Source organism: Mus caroli, chromosome 15 (genome assembly GCF_900094665.2).
Source record: "Mus caroli chromosome 15, CAROLI_EIJ_v1.1, whole genome shotgun sequence".
NCBI classification, from domain to species: domain Eukaryota; kingdom Metazoa; phylum Chordata; class Mammalia; order Rodentia; family Muridae; genus Mus; species Mus caroli.
The window spans coordinates 72,374,968-72,392,642 of NC_034584.1; the positions used below are offsets into that span (position 1 = coordinate 72,374,968).

Below are 17,675 nucleotides of genomic sequence, written 5' to 3' on the forward strand. Positions count from 1 at the left end.
TTCCTGACTTCTCGTTGAGCATGTTAGGAGTAGCGAAAGCTTTGCTTCATGAAGCTCAGCTCGGATAAGTGCTTCCCAGGCAGCATCTACACCTTGTCATTCCCCTTATTGGCCCAAGCTGAGCCACGTGGCCACTCGGAACCAATCAGCTTGTGCCTACGAGAGACCCATCAGATCTGCCCCTTGGCTAGAAGAGATGGGTGTCGTGGACAATTCCTCTGACATCCGTTGGTTCGTGTGGGCGGAATAGACTTCTAGAAACAGTTAAAATCTACTAGGGGCCCATATGCAGGGTGCAACCTAGCAGTGTCTAGTAGAGGACCTGTCACCAGAGCACACTGGATCAGCTCCCCCAACTCTCCCCGAGGACATGGAGGAAGGCATGAAGAAGCTGTCTGGGTATCCGGGCTGTGGTGCTTGTCTTCCTCAGCTGTTCCTCTAGCCTCATGCATGGTCGTGCCCCCCCCCCACACACACACACCCGCCATCCCAGCACAGGGAGAAGCAGTGCACAGTGGCAGACCACAGCCTTTATTTCTTTATTGGCAACATTCTCAAGCTTCCTCCCAATGTCCTTTCAACTACTTGGCCTTGGATCTGCTCTTCTCTCCATATCTCTCTTCCAGCGCTTTCTGCAAGTTCATGTTCATTGCATTCTTCCGGTGCCACCGGCCTGCAGGGAACCGGAGAACAACCATCACAGCGGCCAGCAGCTTCCAGGGGGGTACAGACCCCGGGGGTCCGTGCCCCCATGCCTCTTCAGATCCACCTCAAGGAACCCCCTCCTGCTCTGCACTTTGAGACACCCTCCCTGCCCGTGGAGGAAAGAGCCGCCCCTCCCCCAGGCTTCCACCTACCCAGGTCATCCGTCTTCCTCCCGTGCCAGTGTTCCACATCCCTCACCGACTTCTCTATCACCTCCGGTGTGTAGGAAGCCTTCATGAGGCTCTTTGTCTCCTGGGGTGGGCCTGTCAGACACCATAAAGAAATCCCCAGGTCACAGAAGCTAGGCACCCTGTGCTTTATCTTAGTTTCAGTTTACTCTGTGGGTGTTCGTTGTGGAAGAGAAGGGGAGTGGGAGGGTTCAGTGTGGCCTCAATGTTTAACCTCTCCCTCCGAGCTTCAGATTCTGTACATAGAAGAAGGGTGAGGTCTGCTTTCAACCTTGGGAAGATGAAGCCCATCTTTAAACTCGGCTTCCCACAAAGTCTCAGGACATGGATCAAATGTAAACCCGTTCTTTTTTCAGGCTGTAGAATGAGTGACCTTTAGCCCCTTTCCCAAGATAATCCTTGTTCCCCTCTGAGCAAACTAGAACAGTCCACGCTGTGCACAACTTCATTGGTGGCGTGAACTCCTCAGCTCCCTTTTTAAGCGAGCCTGTAGTTCTCTGGCTCAAAACCCCAAACGTTTCCAAATTCCTCCTGCAAGCTAGTTTCAGAATCCCATGCTCAGTTTTAGTCGCAGCAAGGCATTCCCATCTCAGGCAGCAGCCATTGTATCAATCCGTTTCCAGTCGCTGTGATAAAATGCCTGAGTCAGGCAACTAAAGGGAGCAAAGAATTATTTTGGCTCACGGTTCCAGAGGTTTCAGTTCAAGGTGCCCAAGCATGTGGGGGGAAGGAGCTCACCATGGCAACTGGGAAACATGGAAGGCGCCACACACATTTAGGGTAGACCACCACCCCACGCCCACCCCAGACACACAGTTGATGTCTCTGGAAATTTCCTTCCAGACATGCCTAGAGGCCTTGTTTACTAATCTTCTAGACCTCGATCCAACCAACATGACGGTCAAGAACAACTGCCACACTAGGTTCTACACTGAGCCACACCCGTGTGTGTGTGTGTGTGTGTGTGTGTGTGTGTGTGTGTAGATATACCAGGAGCTAAGAATGGTTCCAGATGCTTCCCCCAGAAGTTTGCTCATTGAATCAGCCCTCCCAGGAAGCAGATGTGACTATTGTGCCCATTTCACTTTTGGAACACTAGGGGACTATATATCAGGGCTGCAGGGTTAAAGAGCCCAGTCAGGGAAGCTCCATCTTTTGACTTTACAACAAAGCGTCCTGGTGGACATCACACCAGGGAGGGGCGAGAGAGACCAAAGACAGCCTTTTACTGTCCTGAGACTGCTCAGGGGGGTCATGCCATCCATTGAGGATTTGTCTGCTATGCACTTTAAAGTGTCAGAAATAACTAGAAAATGAAGAGGAACTGTAGAAAAGAGCAAAAAAAAATCTGATAGGAGAAAACGTGTAGAAGCTCATTTAAGTTTTTAAAAAGCATATGGAAAACACAAATAGAAAACACAAAGAAAGAATGGATCGACCCGACTACATCAGCAACAGAAATAAAAGCTGACTTCACTCACTGGTTACAGAGAACAGATTGTCAGAGTAAATAATTTCCAGACCTGTATTATTTAAAGCATACTTTTAAAAAAAGACACAGGGAGAGGATGAATATGAAGAAGACAGAAAAGGATACATCAGCCAAATGCCAGCTGGATGCAATTATATCAAACAAAATAGATTGCAAGTCAAAAGCAGTAGGAAAAAATAAAAATAATGGGAGCTGCCACTATGGCTCAGCAGGTACAGGTGCTTGCTGCCAAGTCTATGCCCTGAGTTCAATACCTGGGACTCATCTGATGAAAGCAGAGATCAGACTCTTGTAAATTATCCTCTGACCTTCACAGGCATGATGGGATTTGTGTGTGTCTCACACACACACACACACACACACACACACACACACCCTCATACACACTTAAAATCAGAGAGAGAGAGCATGGCTCATAATACATGTATATATGTGTATAGACAGAGTGTACGGGTCTAAGCTTGCTTCAGTGCGAGCATCTGAATAGATGCACCAAGGTCAAGAGAGTAATTGATGAGCCCGCTACCATGGGAAGGATTTAGAGGTTTATCTTTCACTAATTAATAGATCAAGCAAAGAGTGCTAATGAAGACTGGCAGGGTTTGTGCAGAAGCCATTAGCAGGCCTCTCCTATTAGGCAAACACAAAGTCTCAAGCCGAAAGAGGATTTGCAAGCTCATGAGGACATCTGCCAGAACAGCCATGAGCTGGGCTGCGCAGCAGGTCCCACCAATGTCCAAGGACCTGCGGTTCACTGCAGGCTGCACTCTCTGAGGATGATGCCAGCAAGCTGGAAATCACTCCGAAAGGCAAATAAATGTGCAAGTTTGGTATCTACCGCTTGTAAGGTTGGTGGAACAGGATGAATTAGAGGTTTGGTCCAAAGCCCTCAGCTGTGATGACAGCTGGCGATCAAAGCCAGCTGAGACACAAGCCTTTGGACAGAACTTGAAAGCATGCCCTAGGTGATGGTGTGAAATGGTCAGATTTGGGGCTTGTGGGGTGATGGCCAGCATCCTTTAAAAGGATTACTTTGGCTTTTTAGATTCCCCAAGGCAGAGACTTGCCTGCCTCTCTCTCACCTCTCAGAATAAATCTAATTAGACGGCATTAGAGTTTACTTTAGAAACTCCTGCACTGCCTCGGAGTCTGGAGGAAACCACAACAAAACAAAGGGCGTTGGCCTGTGCGGATGGATCAGTGCACACATGGGCCAACTGTATGGCCGAAGGCAGTAGAAAGGGGTGCAACCCCAAGGCACTGATGAGTCTTATCCCCAGGCTTTCAGAGGGTGGGTGGGCAGGCACCAACTAGAGCAGCACCAAGAACATCTCCAAACTCCAGCCAGCAGGGGTCGGGGCATGAGGTTGACAGCAGAACATACCACAGGGCTTGGTTTCAAACCCCTGCCACACTTCAGCTGACAGCAGCAGAATGACTGCAGGGCTTTAGGGCAACACACACACACACACACACACACACACACACACACACACACACCACCTCAGAATGCTGGCTCTGGAAACGGAAGCTCTAGCCAGTTCAAGTCAAAGCCAGACCCAGACTCGGGTACTTTCCCTTGCTCTGGACCATTCATCTGTAATAGCCACACAATTCCAGTTCAGTGTGTGTGTTATGTGTGTGTGTGTCTGTCTGTCTGTCTGTCTGTTGTTTGTGTGTGTGTCTGTGTAAGTGTGCATGGGGGGTGCGGGGGGGGGGCAGGGTTATACATGTGTCTGTTTATACTTGGAGGCCAAAGGGCCATCTTTGTAGGATGTCATGGACCTTATTGGTGGTGTTGCAAGAAGGATGGTGTATGTTCCCAGACACCTTCCAATAGCTCAGTGACCACAGTGGAATCTGAGATGGAAGAATAGAGAGGCCCCAGAGCGACTCTTGTATGTGGAAAATTGAGGGCAGACTCCTACGGGTCCCTGGGGAAGATGGCGCTCTTGGGGAGATAAATACTCCACACAAAGGAATGAAAAAAGAATCCTTCTCACTGCAGACAGAAGTGGACTTGAGGAGGATTAAGGGCTTAAAGCAAGCCTGAGAAAGCAGACAGGATTACACTCATGACTCAGCACATCCTGCCCTCCACCTTGCTTCTTCTGGACGGTTCCGGAACCACAACCAGGAACCTGATCTGCAGACCTTTCGGTCCACTGCTTTGAAATTAGCCCTAATCCTACTCTCACACCCAAGTCCATTCTTTAGCCTGTCCTTTCTGATCAACTGCTCCACATCACACAAATGCCCGACCACTGTGCCTAAGGCCATGGGGACCCAGCCCTCCAGAGTTGCCACATGGCACCCTGTGCCATCCAGATGTGCAGTGGGCCAGCACAGGAACTTAGACCAAGTACTCTAGTGTGAGCGTGAAATGTCTTCCAAAGGGCCCATGTCAAGTGCTTAGTCCTCCCGTTTGGTACTATTGGAAGATAGTTGAAACCAAGGTAGGGTCTACTGAGAGACTTCAGGTCACAGGGTATGGAGCAGGAGCCCCGATGAGATAATAGGACCTTGCCTTTTTCTTTCTCTGTTTTTGCTTCTGAATCATGAAGTGAATGGCTTCCCTCCATCGCACACTCCCTGCTGTGACATCCTGCCTCACCAAAGCCCCAGAGGGACAAGAAACCAATTGATCATCTCTACGTGACCTTCAAAACCACAAGGCCTAGTAAGGCTTTCCTCTATTTGCGGTTTTGATTTGTTTTTGCTACTTTGAAAAAAAGACTATTTTTATCACCAAGGCTAACCTGGAGCTCACTAGGTAGCCCAGGCTGTCCTCAAGCTCACCGTAATCCTCCTGCCTCTGCCTCTGCCTCCTGAGTGCTGGGATTACAGGCATGTATCACTACATCTAGCTAACCTTTTTATAAGTTGATTATCCTGGGCATTTATGTGGCAGTAACAGAAGGCTAACAAACACATCGGGCTGCAGTCATGGGTTCCTCCCTCAGCCCTTCCTCATTACTGTCCCAGTGTCTACCCTATCCGGTCTCACAGATCCCCAGTGTCCTCCATACTGCACTGGAGCAAACCTTCATGCAAATTGAACAAGTTCATTCCCCTGTCTCCCACACTACCTTAGTTTCTTACTCCACCCCAGAAAATGACTTTCTAGGATGCATGACCCAGACTGTTTTTCCTGTCTGGCTCCTCTCCCCTGCCTCGATGCAGCCACGCCTCACCTACTCCTATCAGGGAGTGCCTGGGTGAATCCCAGGAGGTGGACCTTGACAGGGACACAGACAGTCACATGCTTAAGTGCTGCTGGCCAAAGCCCTCATTCTGGCGTCAGTCTCCCAGTGCAAGCTGCTCCAGTCTAGTTTTAAGATACCATTTACATGCCAGTCAGTTCAGGAAAATCCAACAATGGACCCTTGTGAGCCTTGGGAGTTGGCGGAGGCTGGTTCCTGCTCTCCCTTGGCACACTTCTACCACCTAGGCCTCGTGAAGGGGGCTATGGTTCCCTAAGAGAAGTAGCCTTTTATGCTCATGCACGTAGTTTATAGTGTAGAGTAAGTAAGAACTCTTTGGTGACCAGTGTGGAACAGGGAAAAGAGAATCCCAGTCTCCGAGAGAGAGCAGTTTGATCCAATCTAGCTTCCCTCCCCCAGCCAGTGACAAAGAGCCTTCAGGCTCAAAGAAAAACCCAGAAAGGCTTCCATTGTGAGTCTTGTTCCTGGGGTGACAGGGACCCAAGCCAGGGGAAGGAGGTCTTGCCAGACAGACCCTGGGATCACTGAAGACAGCTGGAGGGAGGAGGGCCAGTTAAAGTGGACTTTAGACAGTGAAGCTGAGTTGAAAAGGGTGCAGAGAGGGGAAGCGCCTACACACCCACTGTGCACCCCCAAATCCTGGAGAGAAGACCTGGGAATCCTGTTACCCTTAGGGACCACCACTGTGACTCCTGCCTCTCATCGTGTGACTGGGAGGTCTTAAGCTCTTGGCTACAAGCCCAGCTGTGACACAAAGCCCATGGCACCCAGGAACCAAACAGGACTGGCTGGGCCAAGTTATCTTTCTAGAAATGGGCACCTCTTCATCCCACATTTTCCCCAGGTGATGTCACCATCAAGCTCCAGGGAAGGAAAAAACAAAACAAATGACCTGTCACCCTACTGTCCTGGAATCCTGCCCATAGCAGTAAGGACCACTTTGTCTTTATCAACCCAGTTGCACAAGGAAGAGACAGAGGTTCAGAGAGCTGAGGCCTCCTGTTCACAGTCGTCCCCAGCCACTAGTGAGTGACCAAGCTGACCTTTGACCCCAATAAAGCTGCTCTTGTCACCATCAACAAAGGTGTCAGAGGTCTGGAGTACCTAGGCCTCCTGTTTACAGACTAGAAAACCATAGGTGTCTGGTGAGGGAGGGCCTCACTGTAACCTGCATAGTGAAGTCACACCTGCCAGGGACTAGATGATCCTGGTATTCCCAAAGGACATGTCAGCAAGGAGGATGCCTTGGATGCTTGTAAAGGTGATGTCTGTAGGATTGTGCCTTTGGGCCTTAAGATCCAGACGCCCCAAAGACCTCTGGTGCCCAGTGTCCAGGGGACCGAGCATGCTTACAACCCCACCCTTGCCTTTTAACCTGACCTTGAAACAAGTTGGACCGCATGTGGTAGCCCAGGTCGTAGTAGTCTGAGAAAATGGAGGAGGCTTGCATGGGGCTCTGGGTCCTGCTAGGCCATGAGCTTGGCCTCTTCTGGCCCTCAAACATTTCACCAATGGCCTGTCGAGCCTGATGGGGGAGGCAAGGACAAGAGACAAGTGACCAGGAAGGTTAAGTGAATGTCCTCTCCTTCCTACCCTGCCTTCCTCTCTGCAGGCTGCAGCCCCCAGGGCCAGTTCTATACCTCCCCCATCCAGTCTCTCCTCCCAGGGGGCAAAGACATGAGTGGACAGCAATGATCCTATACATGTTAAGCTCCTACTGTATACACCATCAGAAAGAGGGTCTTTATAAGCTGAGTCTGTCCCCACCATTTGTAGAGTTGACGAAACAGGACTTCAAGAGGCCAGACTTCCCCAGTTTACATAGTTGAGGAACCCTAGAGCCCCAATTTGCTGCCTAATACTAAGGCATCCCACAGACCAAACTTCTTAGTTGTCGCTGAGACTAGCTTCTTTCTCATACCAAGAGGGAAACTGAGACCCACAAGGTTAAGTCTGGGCCTATGAGGCAGGAAACCATGAGATCAGTTCTGACATAGAGCAGACTCTTGACTTTGGCAGGTCTTGGGACCCTCTAGGCTTCTATTTTCCTACTTGTAACACAGGGGTGGAAGGTAGACCTGAGAGCCTTGAAAGAAGCAGGTCTAACAGTATAAGGACCTTTTGTAAGAATGGGTTTTGAGTCCTTATTAAAAGCCTCTAAGGAAAACTTTCCTTCCCATGTCGCCTCCCGAGTGAGTCCCTGGCTTTGTCACCTGATCCTCAGAGATCAGTTGGTCCACCATCTTGCTCCCAAATTTGTGGCGGATGTTCTCAGGAATGACGCTGTCCTTATTGCTCAGAGGCACTGTCCTCTGCTCTGGGGACCTGGAGTCTCGGCCTTCCTCCCCGACACATCCCTCTCGGAAGGTCTCCCTGGCATCTCTCGAGCTGGATCTGGATGCCCCCTTCTTCAGGTCCTCAGGATGGGAGTTCATAGCCAGGGAAGTCCTGCAGGTAGGAGTTGGTGGTAGAGGTGGAGTCTCCAGGTGGCCCTGGCCCAGGGAGCTGCCTAAGGGGCTCTGGGAGAGCCTTGCATGGTACTTAAATTTAGAGTTGCCTAAGGAGCTATGGTTAGCTCTGAAGGAGTTCATGTCCTGCTGCCCCTCCTTGTCGTTCGGGTGGGTCCTTGTCAACGTGGTTGTACCTGGGCAGGGAGTAAGATGGAGGGTGAGAGGTCAGAGGGCACAAGATGGCATGGGAAGCAGATGCAGGGCAGGTGACAGATGGACCAATGGGAGGGAAAAATAGACAAAAACCAGAGAGCCAGACCCAGACTACAGGGCAGAGCACAGGAGCCGCAGGATCCCAAGGCAAGGCACAAACGCAGAGAAGACAGAGGGACATCAGTGGGCAGACCTCCACAGCACAGAGTTGTCCCCACAAGGCTGTGACCAAAGGGACTGTGACCCAGGCTTGTCCGAAATGCACAGCCTCGAGCGAGCGATCCAGCCTCTCTGAGCTTTAGTGCTCCCTGGCACACTCGGGTCAGCTCCCTTACTCCCTTGGAGCCTCAACAAACCATAAGATGAGTCCACTAGGCATGGGGGTGGCAGGGGTGGCTCTTGGCTTGGCCAAATTTCAGGTTGGCAAAGTGCCTGAACGGGCTCTTTGCTCCCTGTCCCCCATGTCTTCTGCCTTCCATTCCAGTCACCTTCCTGGATCTCAGGATTCTCCTTTTGTTCCCACATGTATTACCCCCAAACTCTGTCCTCAGCTTAGGGCTTTCTACTCCCGTCATCTCTAGCTCAGATAAGGGACCGACGCCTCATCCCCTGGTCACCCTGAGTCACTTCACCTCTCAGCATCACCCAGGCTGGCCTACGACCTATTGAGGCTGTCCCTTCCTTTTTACAAATTTTTAAATTCTTTAACCTTTATTTTTATTTTTATTATGTATAAGGGTGTTCTTCCTGCACCTAAGACCAGGCACCACATGCCCACAGAGGTCAGAAGAGAGTGTTGGATTCCCAGAGATTGGAGTCACAGACAGTTGTGAGCCATCATGAGGGTACTGGGAATCAAACCTGGATCTTCTGGAAGAGCAGCTATGGCTCTTGATTCCTGAGTCATCTTTTCCACCATCCACCATCCACCACCCTTCTTTTTTGAAAGTCAAATCAGTTTATTTCTTCCAGTACAGACCAACACATGCACACACACACACAAGCACTCGCGCACCCACACATACAAACACCTCCTGTCACACCAGCCCCAAGATGGCTTAGGCCAGTTCCCTGCTCAGCACTATGCACAGTCCAACCTCACTGACCCGGATTCTCCCTTTCTACCTCAACTGAAAGCTCCACAATGCCTCCTTCCTCCCCATAGATAAGGGAAGAGGGTCACACAGGTGAAGTCCATGTAGGGGGCCAGTTTCAGGCTTTCCATGATCCCCAGATCATTTGAGTCCCTCAGTAAAGGAGAAGACAAACAGAGGTCTACACAATATCAAACCCCAAAGAATAAAAACATCTCATCCAAGCCAGGATGCCAGTCTCCTCTAATCTGATTGCAGGCTGAATTGATGGCCCTGAATTTGGCTAACCAGGAGTGTTTTCTCTAAGCAACATGGTGGTGCCTAGTCCAGTGCACCTGCTGAGCACGAGAGTCCTCGTGGCCCCCACAGCCTGCCCTTACTCTCAGCTTCAGGAGTCAGCTGGAAATGTGTGGTTAGCTTGCCCCTAAATGTTCTAGAAGAGTCTTCCAGTCTGCAACACTTTGTTTTGCTTTTGTGTGTCAATGAAATCCGATTTCATGCTGCATTCTAACTTGCTTTAAACACATCCTTGCCCCTCAGGGTCCAGTCCACACCACTGATAGGGAGGAACCATCCCTTCCTACTTCATAGCCCCTGGCTGCTGCCCCACTGCTCGGTGGCCACCAGTCAGGTTTTAGGACAGGCTGGTGCAAACATCAGGCTTCACTGTGGTGACTTTCTTGCCCTGTTGAAAGGTCCTGCTCAGCTGTCATGGAGGGTAGTGTCAGAATCCTCCACCCCACTGGAAATGGTGTGGGTGCTTCACCAGGGAGAGGGTGTAGAGAAAAGGGGACTCTCTCTCTCCATTTCTCCCCACTTCCTCTTGCCTGTCTGACTCCATGCTTTGCCCCCTCCCCTTATTACCCACAAAAGCCAAAGGGACAAATTGTCTTCTGGAGCCAAATGGTCCTCCTTCTCTCCTAGATTCCTCCCAAAGCAGAAGACAGCCAGGCAGTAGGGCCTTCAAGAACTAGGCTGCAAGCCTATAAGCCGAGGTAGGCAGAGCAGATTACCCAGCACTTGCCTGGTAGGCTCAAGTGTCGCCTGCCCCTAGGAAGACAATGTCTGTGCAGGAGCGAATTCACACTCCTTCCTGACCCAAGGTTCACTGGTGCCATGTACCCAGCCTGCCCTCCGGGCTGCCTCATCTGTTGAGCCATTATGAAGTAACAATAGCAGCCTAATCTTCTGCCAGCCTTCAGGGTTAGTAGCACTTCAGGCCTGGGTGGGTCCTGGGTTCTTGGGCTCAAGAGCAAAGATCGTTTACCTTTGTCCATTGGGAAACCTCCTACTTGTCTCTGTCTTCCAGAAGTGTTGAGGGTTGCTGATGTTATTCCTTGGGGTCTGATATGGTGCAGATGGGATGGGATGGAGGAATGGGATAGATGAATGGGATGGAATGGATTGGATAGGATAGGATAGGATAGGATAGGATAGGATAGGATAGGATAGGATGAATGGGATGGATGGATGGATGGATGGATGGATGGATGGATGGATGGATGGTTGGATGCGTGGGTAGGTAGATGGGGTGGGTGGGTGGGTGGGTGGATGATAGATAGAATGGATGGATGAATGGGATGGATGGATGGATAGATGGATAGGATAGGTGGGATGGATGGATGGATGGATGAGTGGGTAGGTGGATGGGTGGGTAGGTGGATGGATGGATGATAGATAGATAGAATGGATGGATGAATGGGATGGATGGATGGATGGATGGATGGATGGATGGATGGATGGATGGGTAGATGGATATCTGCCTGCCTGCATCTGGCCTTCTAAAGTCTTATTGCATCTCTGATCATCCCTTTGCCAGCCACATGAGTAGAGGAAGCAAGCCCTACTTTGTTTACTACTCTGAACATGGAAGGACCATGAACAGCGTTTTCTGACTTTGGCCTTTTTATCAAAATGCCCCTCATGCTCACTCAAAACAGATTCCTGTGTTTGAATTCTCAGGAAAGACTTAAGCTCTTGGGTGGCTCCAGTCACTGGGAAGCTTGTGGCAGGAATACCCTGATGATGCTCCCTATTGTCCTTGCCATTCCCAGCTGCCCTGGGGACCTTCCCAGAGCTATGCTAGCTCAGCCACACCTGCATAAGACCCCTTTCCCCTTCCAGGCCTGCCATCTCTTGTACGTACTACCCAGAGCACAGATGCACCAACCCTGCTCTATATTCCCATAGTCCTGCACTTTAGGTGCATAGAGAGCTCTCTAACAACCCAATTTTAACTCAAAGAAGCCAGAGACCAAAACCACATTAAGGTAGAGCTTCCAGGTCTGGCAGATGGGAGGCTCAGCAACTGTTCCCGCCACTTTCCTTCTGTGAGCAGAGTATCCTGGGTGGGTCAACCCGTGCCATCTAGAGGCCTCAGCAAGACTGAGGGAGATGAGGAGGTGAGCCCCACCCCACCTCACTCCAAGAAGCCAGTCTGTGTAGGTAACGTTCCCATCTTTCTGTCCTACCTTGTCGGTGGCTCAGCTCCATCACCTCTGGCTCTGGGATCCGTAATGTCTGAGCTTGGTCCTGTAGACAAAGCAGCACATTCTGAGTGGCCTCAGGTGACAGTTTCCATAAAGGGTGACATCTGAGAACTGGCCAGGGAGGCCCCAGAGATCCAGCCAGCCCTGACCAGGCACCCCGTGCTGCAGCTACGCTGTTAGCTCATCATTTAGCACACCCCAGACCCCAGCACTACCAGATGCTTCTGGCTAGCCAAGGCCACCACCTGGGCTTCCATGACCTTTCTCACATAACCATGTCACTGAGATTCTCTTGCTTCTTCCTAACCCCCCTCCCATCTCTTCCTCCTCTCTTCCAACAGCTCCAGGAGGCCCTGGCTTTATCCCTTCAAATAGAAAGTTGTCATAGAAGCATCGGCTGCTATGTTAACACTGCCATGTGGCTCTTCACAGTGCTTGAATCTCGGAGGGTCTGTGTTCCTGAGCTGCCTCCATTCCTCCCATGTGGCCCCTGTATGGGACAGCTAGAATGTGGCAGCATGAGGCAAGGGAAGCGTGAAAACTTGGGCCTCATGAATGCCTGGTGGAACCTCACCCCCAGCTCAGTTTACCCATGGTCGTTTACTGAAGAAGGAAGGAGAACCTGGAAAGAGACCCAGGACCCAAGAACATCCATTCTGCATCCTCAAAAGCTCCTGCTTTTGTACCTGTGTCCCCTTTTCCTAAGGGATCCTTCTCTCATTTATATCCCCTTAATTAAAGCACATGGGACATTTCCCCCAAGTTTCTACAAATGTAGTGATGTCACTGCAATGAAGCCGGGTCTGACATGTGAGCATCTTTGAAATAAGGGAGGGACAGGAAGAAGCAGCAAGTCTGAGTCAGAAGAGTGACCTAATTTCATTTTTGTTGCTGTGACAAAACACCCTGTCAAAAGCAGTTAGGGGAGAGAGGGTTCCTTTTAACTCACAATTCCGCATTGCAGTCCATCCTCGCAGGGGAAAGTGAAGGCGGCAGGAACTCAAAAGCAACACACATCCCACTCACAGTTAAGAGCAGAGAAAAGTAAATGGACATGTGCTTACTACTCGGCTCACTTTCTCCACTGTTATACAGTCCAGAACCCAAGCCCAGGGAATGGTGGCGCCCACAGTGGGCTGGGTCTTCCCACCTCAATTAACATAATCAAAACAAATCTCCCACAGACACACCCAAAGTCCAACCTGAACTCTTTAGGTATATCAGTGAGATTATTGTGTCAAGTTGACAAAAGTAACCATCAAAGGGGGCTCTGAGGATTGAGGCCCAGAAAGAGAGAGAGAGAGAGAGAGAGAGAGAGAGAGAGAGAGAGAGAGAGAGAGAGAGAGAGAGAGATATTGAGAGAGAGACTGGTCTAAGGTCACCCAACAAGCTCAAATTAGGTAGGAACCAGACCAATTTTATTCTATTGAAAAGTTATTAGTCAAAATGCCTTATTAGTTTTGACTAAATTACATGGAGCCAAGGCTCAGTTAGGGAACACTTGCCTAGAGTGCATGAGGCCCTGAGTCAATCCTCAGCACCACAAAGTAGAAATTTTCATTTGACAACTGCATTTTCTGATACGACTCCCAGTGAACCTCCCCCCCTCCAACAATGTTCACAGGCTAGTCAGTCCTTGAGTATGGTCTGGACCTAGTGACTTGTTTCTTAATCAAAACAGTGTGATGAAAGTGGTTAAATCCCTTCCGGGATTAGATTCATGCCATTTGCCCAACTGGTACTCTCCCTGGCTCTCTTCAGTTGGCTTACTCTGCCCTACCATGCATGAAACCATCCCATACATAAGCCATGCGGAAGGGAATGGGCAGCCTCTGGCTGGCAGTTCATGAGGAGCACAGGCCCCAGGTCACAATGTCCTCAAAGAACCAAGGAAGGCCAGTGCCTGGAAGAACTTGAAGGTGGATCTTCCAACTTAGGACTCTAAGAATTTGGCCCACTCGACATTACATCCATGGGACCTGACCCACCACGGAACAGGCTATGGCCATCACTCAATAAACCCACATTCTTTCTCCTCAGCACATCTCTTAGGCACAAATTCTTCCACATGGGACCTTCTGAAATTGAATCTCTGTAGCCATAGAAACGGTGAGACCCTAGCTCAAGACTTCTGAACACACTTTAAAACAAAAAACCAAAACATTAGGACCTTTGAAAACTCCTATCTGGTCATATATTACCTGTGCTATCTGACCCTGTGTTGCCTGTGCTATCTGATCATGTGTTGCATGGCAATATCTCACCAGCGTACATTTTGGTACCAAACTTGGGGTGTTGCCAGGACAAACAAACAAGAGGTTCTGGACCAAGCAGTGGGTACACTGGGGAGGTTGGGGTGCTTGGTAGGGCAAGCCTCCTGCTCATCTTGAGATCCAGATGAGCAGGAATCAAGAAATGGGTCCTGCTGTCAAGGGCACATTGGGCTGCAGGGAACCATCAGAAGGATTTAGGGGAAGGAATCCCTTGGTATTTGGTGGTAAAAGTGCAGGGGCTCTGCTGCCTACAGCGATGTGGAAGGAAGACGGTAGAGCTGCAAACTGAGTGGTGTGATAGAGAAGCCAGCCACACCTGGGCTCGGAGTACAAGCTGCATCCCTCTGGCTGCTTGTGGGGAGGACCATTAAACATAAAGGAGCCAGGTTTCTAGGCCTTGAAAAATCTCATACTTGAGCCAGCAAGATGGCTCAGCAGGTAAAGGTGCTTGCCAAACAAAATTGATGACCTGAGTTCAATCCCACATTATGGAAGAAGTGAACTGACTCCCACAAGTTGTCTTTTTTCTCTCCCACATGGGTATCTTCATGCACACATACATGCACATGTGTGTCTGTCTGTCTGTGTACACAACAGATAAAGTACAATGAAATGCCTTTTAAAGAAAAACGTTCTTGTCCTTTTCATGTGCCCAAAGATACACAACTAGGAGATGGTTCTGGGGCCCAGGGAAACAGCACAGTTAATAACATGCTTGCTGTGTAAGCACAAGGGGCTGAGTTCATACTCAGTACCCATGTTAAAATATCAAGAGTGGTGGTGCATAGCTGTAATCCTAGTGTTGGGAGGTGGAGCTAGGAAGAGCCTTGGGGCTCCCTGGCTGGTCACCGTAGCCTCATTGGTTCACAACCAGTGAGAAAAAGCAGGGTACGTGGCACCTGAGGAGACACACCTGGAGGTTGACTTCTGGCATCCACACATAGGTGCACAGATATGCCCACACATACACATACATAAACATGCACACACACAGACACACACATGTTGGTGCCCATAAACACATGCACACACACAGACACACACATGCAAATGCATAGACACACACATACATGAACATGCACACAGACACACACATGAAAATGCACATAAACACATACACACATGCAAATGCACATACATACACATACACAAACGCACAAAAGGCTCAAAGCACTTTCAGGCAAAAGTCAACAGCAGGACATACAACTTGTTAACATCATGGGCAAAAAAAGAGAAGAAGACCAGAACATTATTTTTAGCCACATGAAGGACTGACTCTTTAATGCAGTGGTTCTCAACCCGTAGGCCTTGACCCCTTTGCTGGTTGGCTGACTGCTTTCATAGGGGTCACCTAAGACCATCATGCATATCAGATAATGACATATTTTATATTTATATAGTACACACATAAATAATATATTATATATAACCTATATTACAGTAGCAAAATTACAGTTATGAAGTAGCAACAAAAATAATTTTATGGTCGGAGATCACCACAACGTGAGGAGCTGTATTAAAAGGTCACAGCATTAGGAACGGTGAGAACCACTGTAAAGAGAAGCACACCACATAGAAAGTTCTTCAGGAAGTTTCCTCAGGCAAGCAAGACATGGCTTCTGTCCAGAGTGCCCAGAGGGCTGGGCAGTGTATTACCAAACTGTCATCAAAGCGTTACCAACTGGGAGTGGAAGCCCATGCCAACTGTATGAAATGAGCAGACACCACTGGACCAAATTTTTAAGACCTCACTTAGCCTGGAAGAGAATTCATGCACAGGGCTGCTGGGCTATGTACAGGAGGGGAATGGCTTCCTGCCTTGCAGCCAGCACCAGGGCCATCCAACATCTGACAAGGGGCTCAGAATCACTGGCGACCCATGACTGTGCATCTCCTCCATCCTTATTCTGAATAGGAGTGCCTGCAGCATCCCTTATGCCTGATACTTCCTGGCAGCTGGTGGCTACAGGAAGGTTCCTGCTAGTGAGAACCTCACCGATGTCTGGACCTAATTCAGTGATTCCCCAGAGCTCTCCATTTACCATCATCCCTCAGCAGGTGAGGTGCCAGAGACCCTCAAGGGGGTGCCATGTGTGAGGGACACCTGTCTCTGGGGACCAGCTGAAAGGCTCCCAGGGAATCTCTGCTTCACAGTGTAACCCACTCCCCCTGAGGCAGGCATGCCTAGTAGTTTGTTCAAATCAGCAGATTGGTGGGACTCAGGAATGTCACCTCCGTGTCATAAAGAACGGGCTCTGTCTGTGTTCTCATGCTCTCTCAGACACTTCTAGCCTCCCTGGCTCTGATGGAGGCCAGTGGCCACATAGAGGGGCACCCTGCAGAGGTAGTCTCTGTCCAACAGCATATGAAGAGCTCTTCTTCTATGTAAGAAGCCTTGGGGAAAAAAGTTCTTGAGACCAAAGTCCCAGCCATACCATGAGACACTGAAACAGGACTCACCACAACTGTGGCCATTTTCCCAACCCACTGTGAGGCCATAAACACCAACATTTTAAGCTGCTAAATTCTGGGGTGATTTGTTACACAGCAAAAGCTGACTGCTACAACTCACATGAGCACCCGGTGATGATTTGGCTAGGAATTGCCCTCATAGGCTCATACATTTGAATTCTTGGTCATTAGGAAGTGTTGTTACTTGACAAGGACTAGGAAGTGTGGCCTTATTGGAAGGAGTGTGTCATAGAGGTAGGCTTTGCAGCTTCAGAAACCCAAGGCAGGTCCAATATCTTTCTCTCTTCCTGCTGCCTGCAGATCCAAATGTAGAACTCTCAGCTACCTCTCCAGCACCGTGTCTGCCTGTATACCATCATGCTTTCTACCATGATGACAATGGACTAAATCTCTGAACTATAAAGCAGCCCCAATTAAATGATTTCCTTTATAAGAGTTGCCATGGTCTTGGTGTCTCCTTACAGCAACAGAACAGTGACTAAAACTCAATTCCCTTAACCAGAAAATTAGTGTGTCTTCAAAAGGACCACATAGATGTCCAGGGTCTCTGTGAACTTCCCCTCCGTCATGATGGAGGAGATGGGGTTCAGAGAAGTAGGATTAGGGGTGGAGCTAAATAGAAAGGTGAGCGTCTAGCATGTGATAACTCCTGTGATCCATCGTGAGGTTGAAATCAGCACTTTCAAATTAGCTTTCTGATCCTAGCTGGTCCTCCATGTCCAGTCACAACCTGCTATGCCCCTATAGCTGCCCCTTTTCGCAGAGCTACAGTCAGTTAGAGCAGCCTTCGCTGACTCACACAGAAGGTGAACTCACAGCCCATGTCACTGACCTGAAGAGCAAAATCCTGCGAGGTGTAAGCCAAGGATGGTGGGAGATTGCGTGCAACTGCAGCCTGGGCACCTGGCACTCACAAGCAGCAGCTCTGAGTGGGAAGAAGGCAAATGAACCAACCGCCAGGTGGTGATGGAGCCCCACCCACCTCACAGGTCTCTCTGCCTCACCTCCCCGGGTGAACCACTCTGGAGGGTCGGACAGAGTAGCACTGCTACCCAAGAGGACCAGTGGGTTACTA

General features: G+C 49.7%; 1 protein-coding gene across 3 annotated transcripts; it reads right to left on the minus strand.

Annotated features, from left to right (window-relative positions):
• Positions 1-510: 510 nt before the first annotated feature.
• On the minus strand, positions 511-17,675 carry Tex33 (testis expressed 33). 3 transcript variants are annotated; one of them, XM_021183795.1, is made up of 7 exons: positions 17,605-17,675; positions 17,433-17,525; positions 11,838-11,898; positions 7,823-8,253; positions 6,990-7,134; positions 858-968; positions 511-673 (listed from the first exon to the last, which is right to left on the minus strand). In XM_021183795.1, the coding sequence occupies exons 3-7, from the start codon at positions 11,857-11,859 to the stop codon at positions 582-584; spliced, it is 801 nt and encodes a 266-aa protein (XP_021039454.1). In that variant the 5' UTR covers positions 11,860-11,898; positions 17,433-17,525; positions 17,605-17,675; the 3' UTR covers positions 511-581. The 3 variants fall into 3 exon arrangements, with proteins under 3 accessions (XP_021039454.1, XP_021039453.1, XP_021039455.1); XM_021183794.1 differs by lacking the exons at positions 17,433-17,525; positions 17,605-17,675 and adding an exon at positions 16,171-16,275; XM_021183796.1 differs by lacking the exons at positions 11,838-11,898; positions 17,433-17,525; positions 17,605-17,675 and adding an exon at positions 10,391-10,478.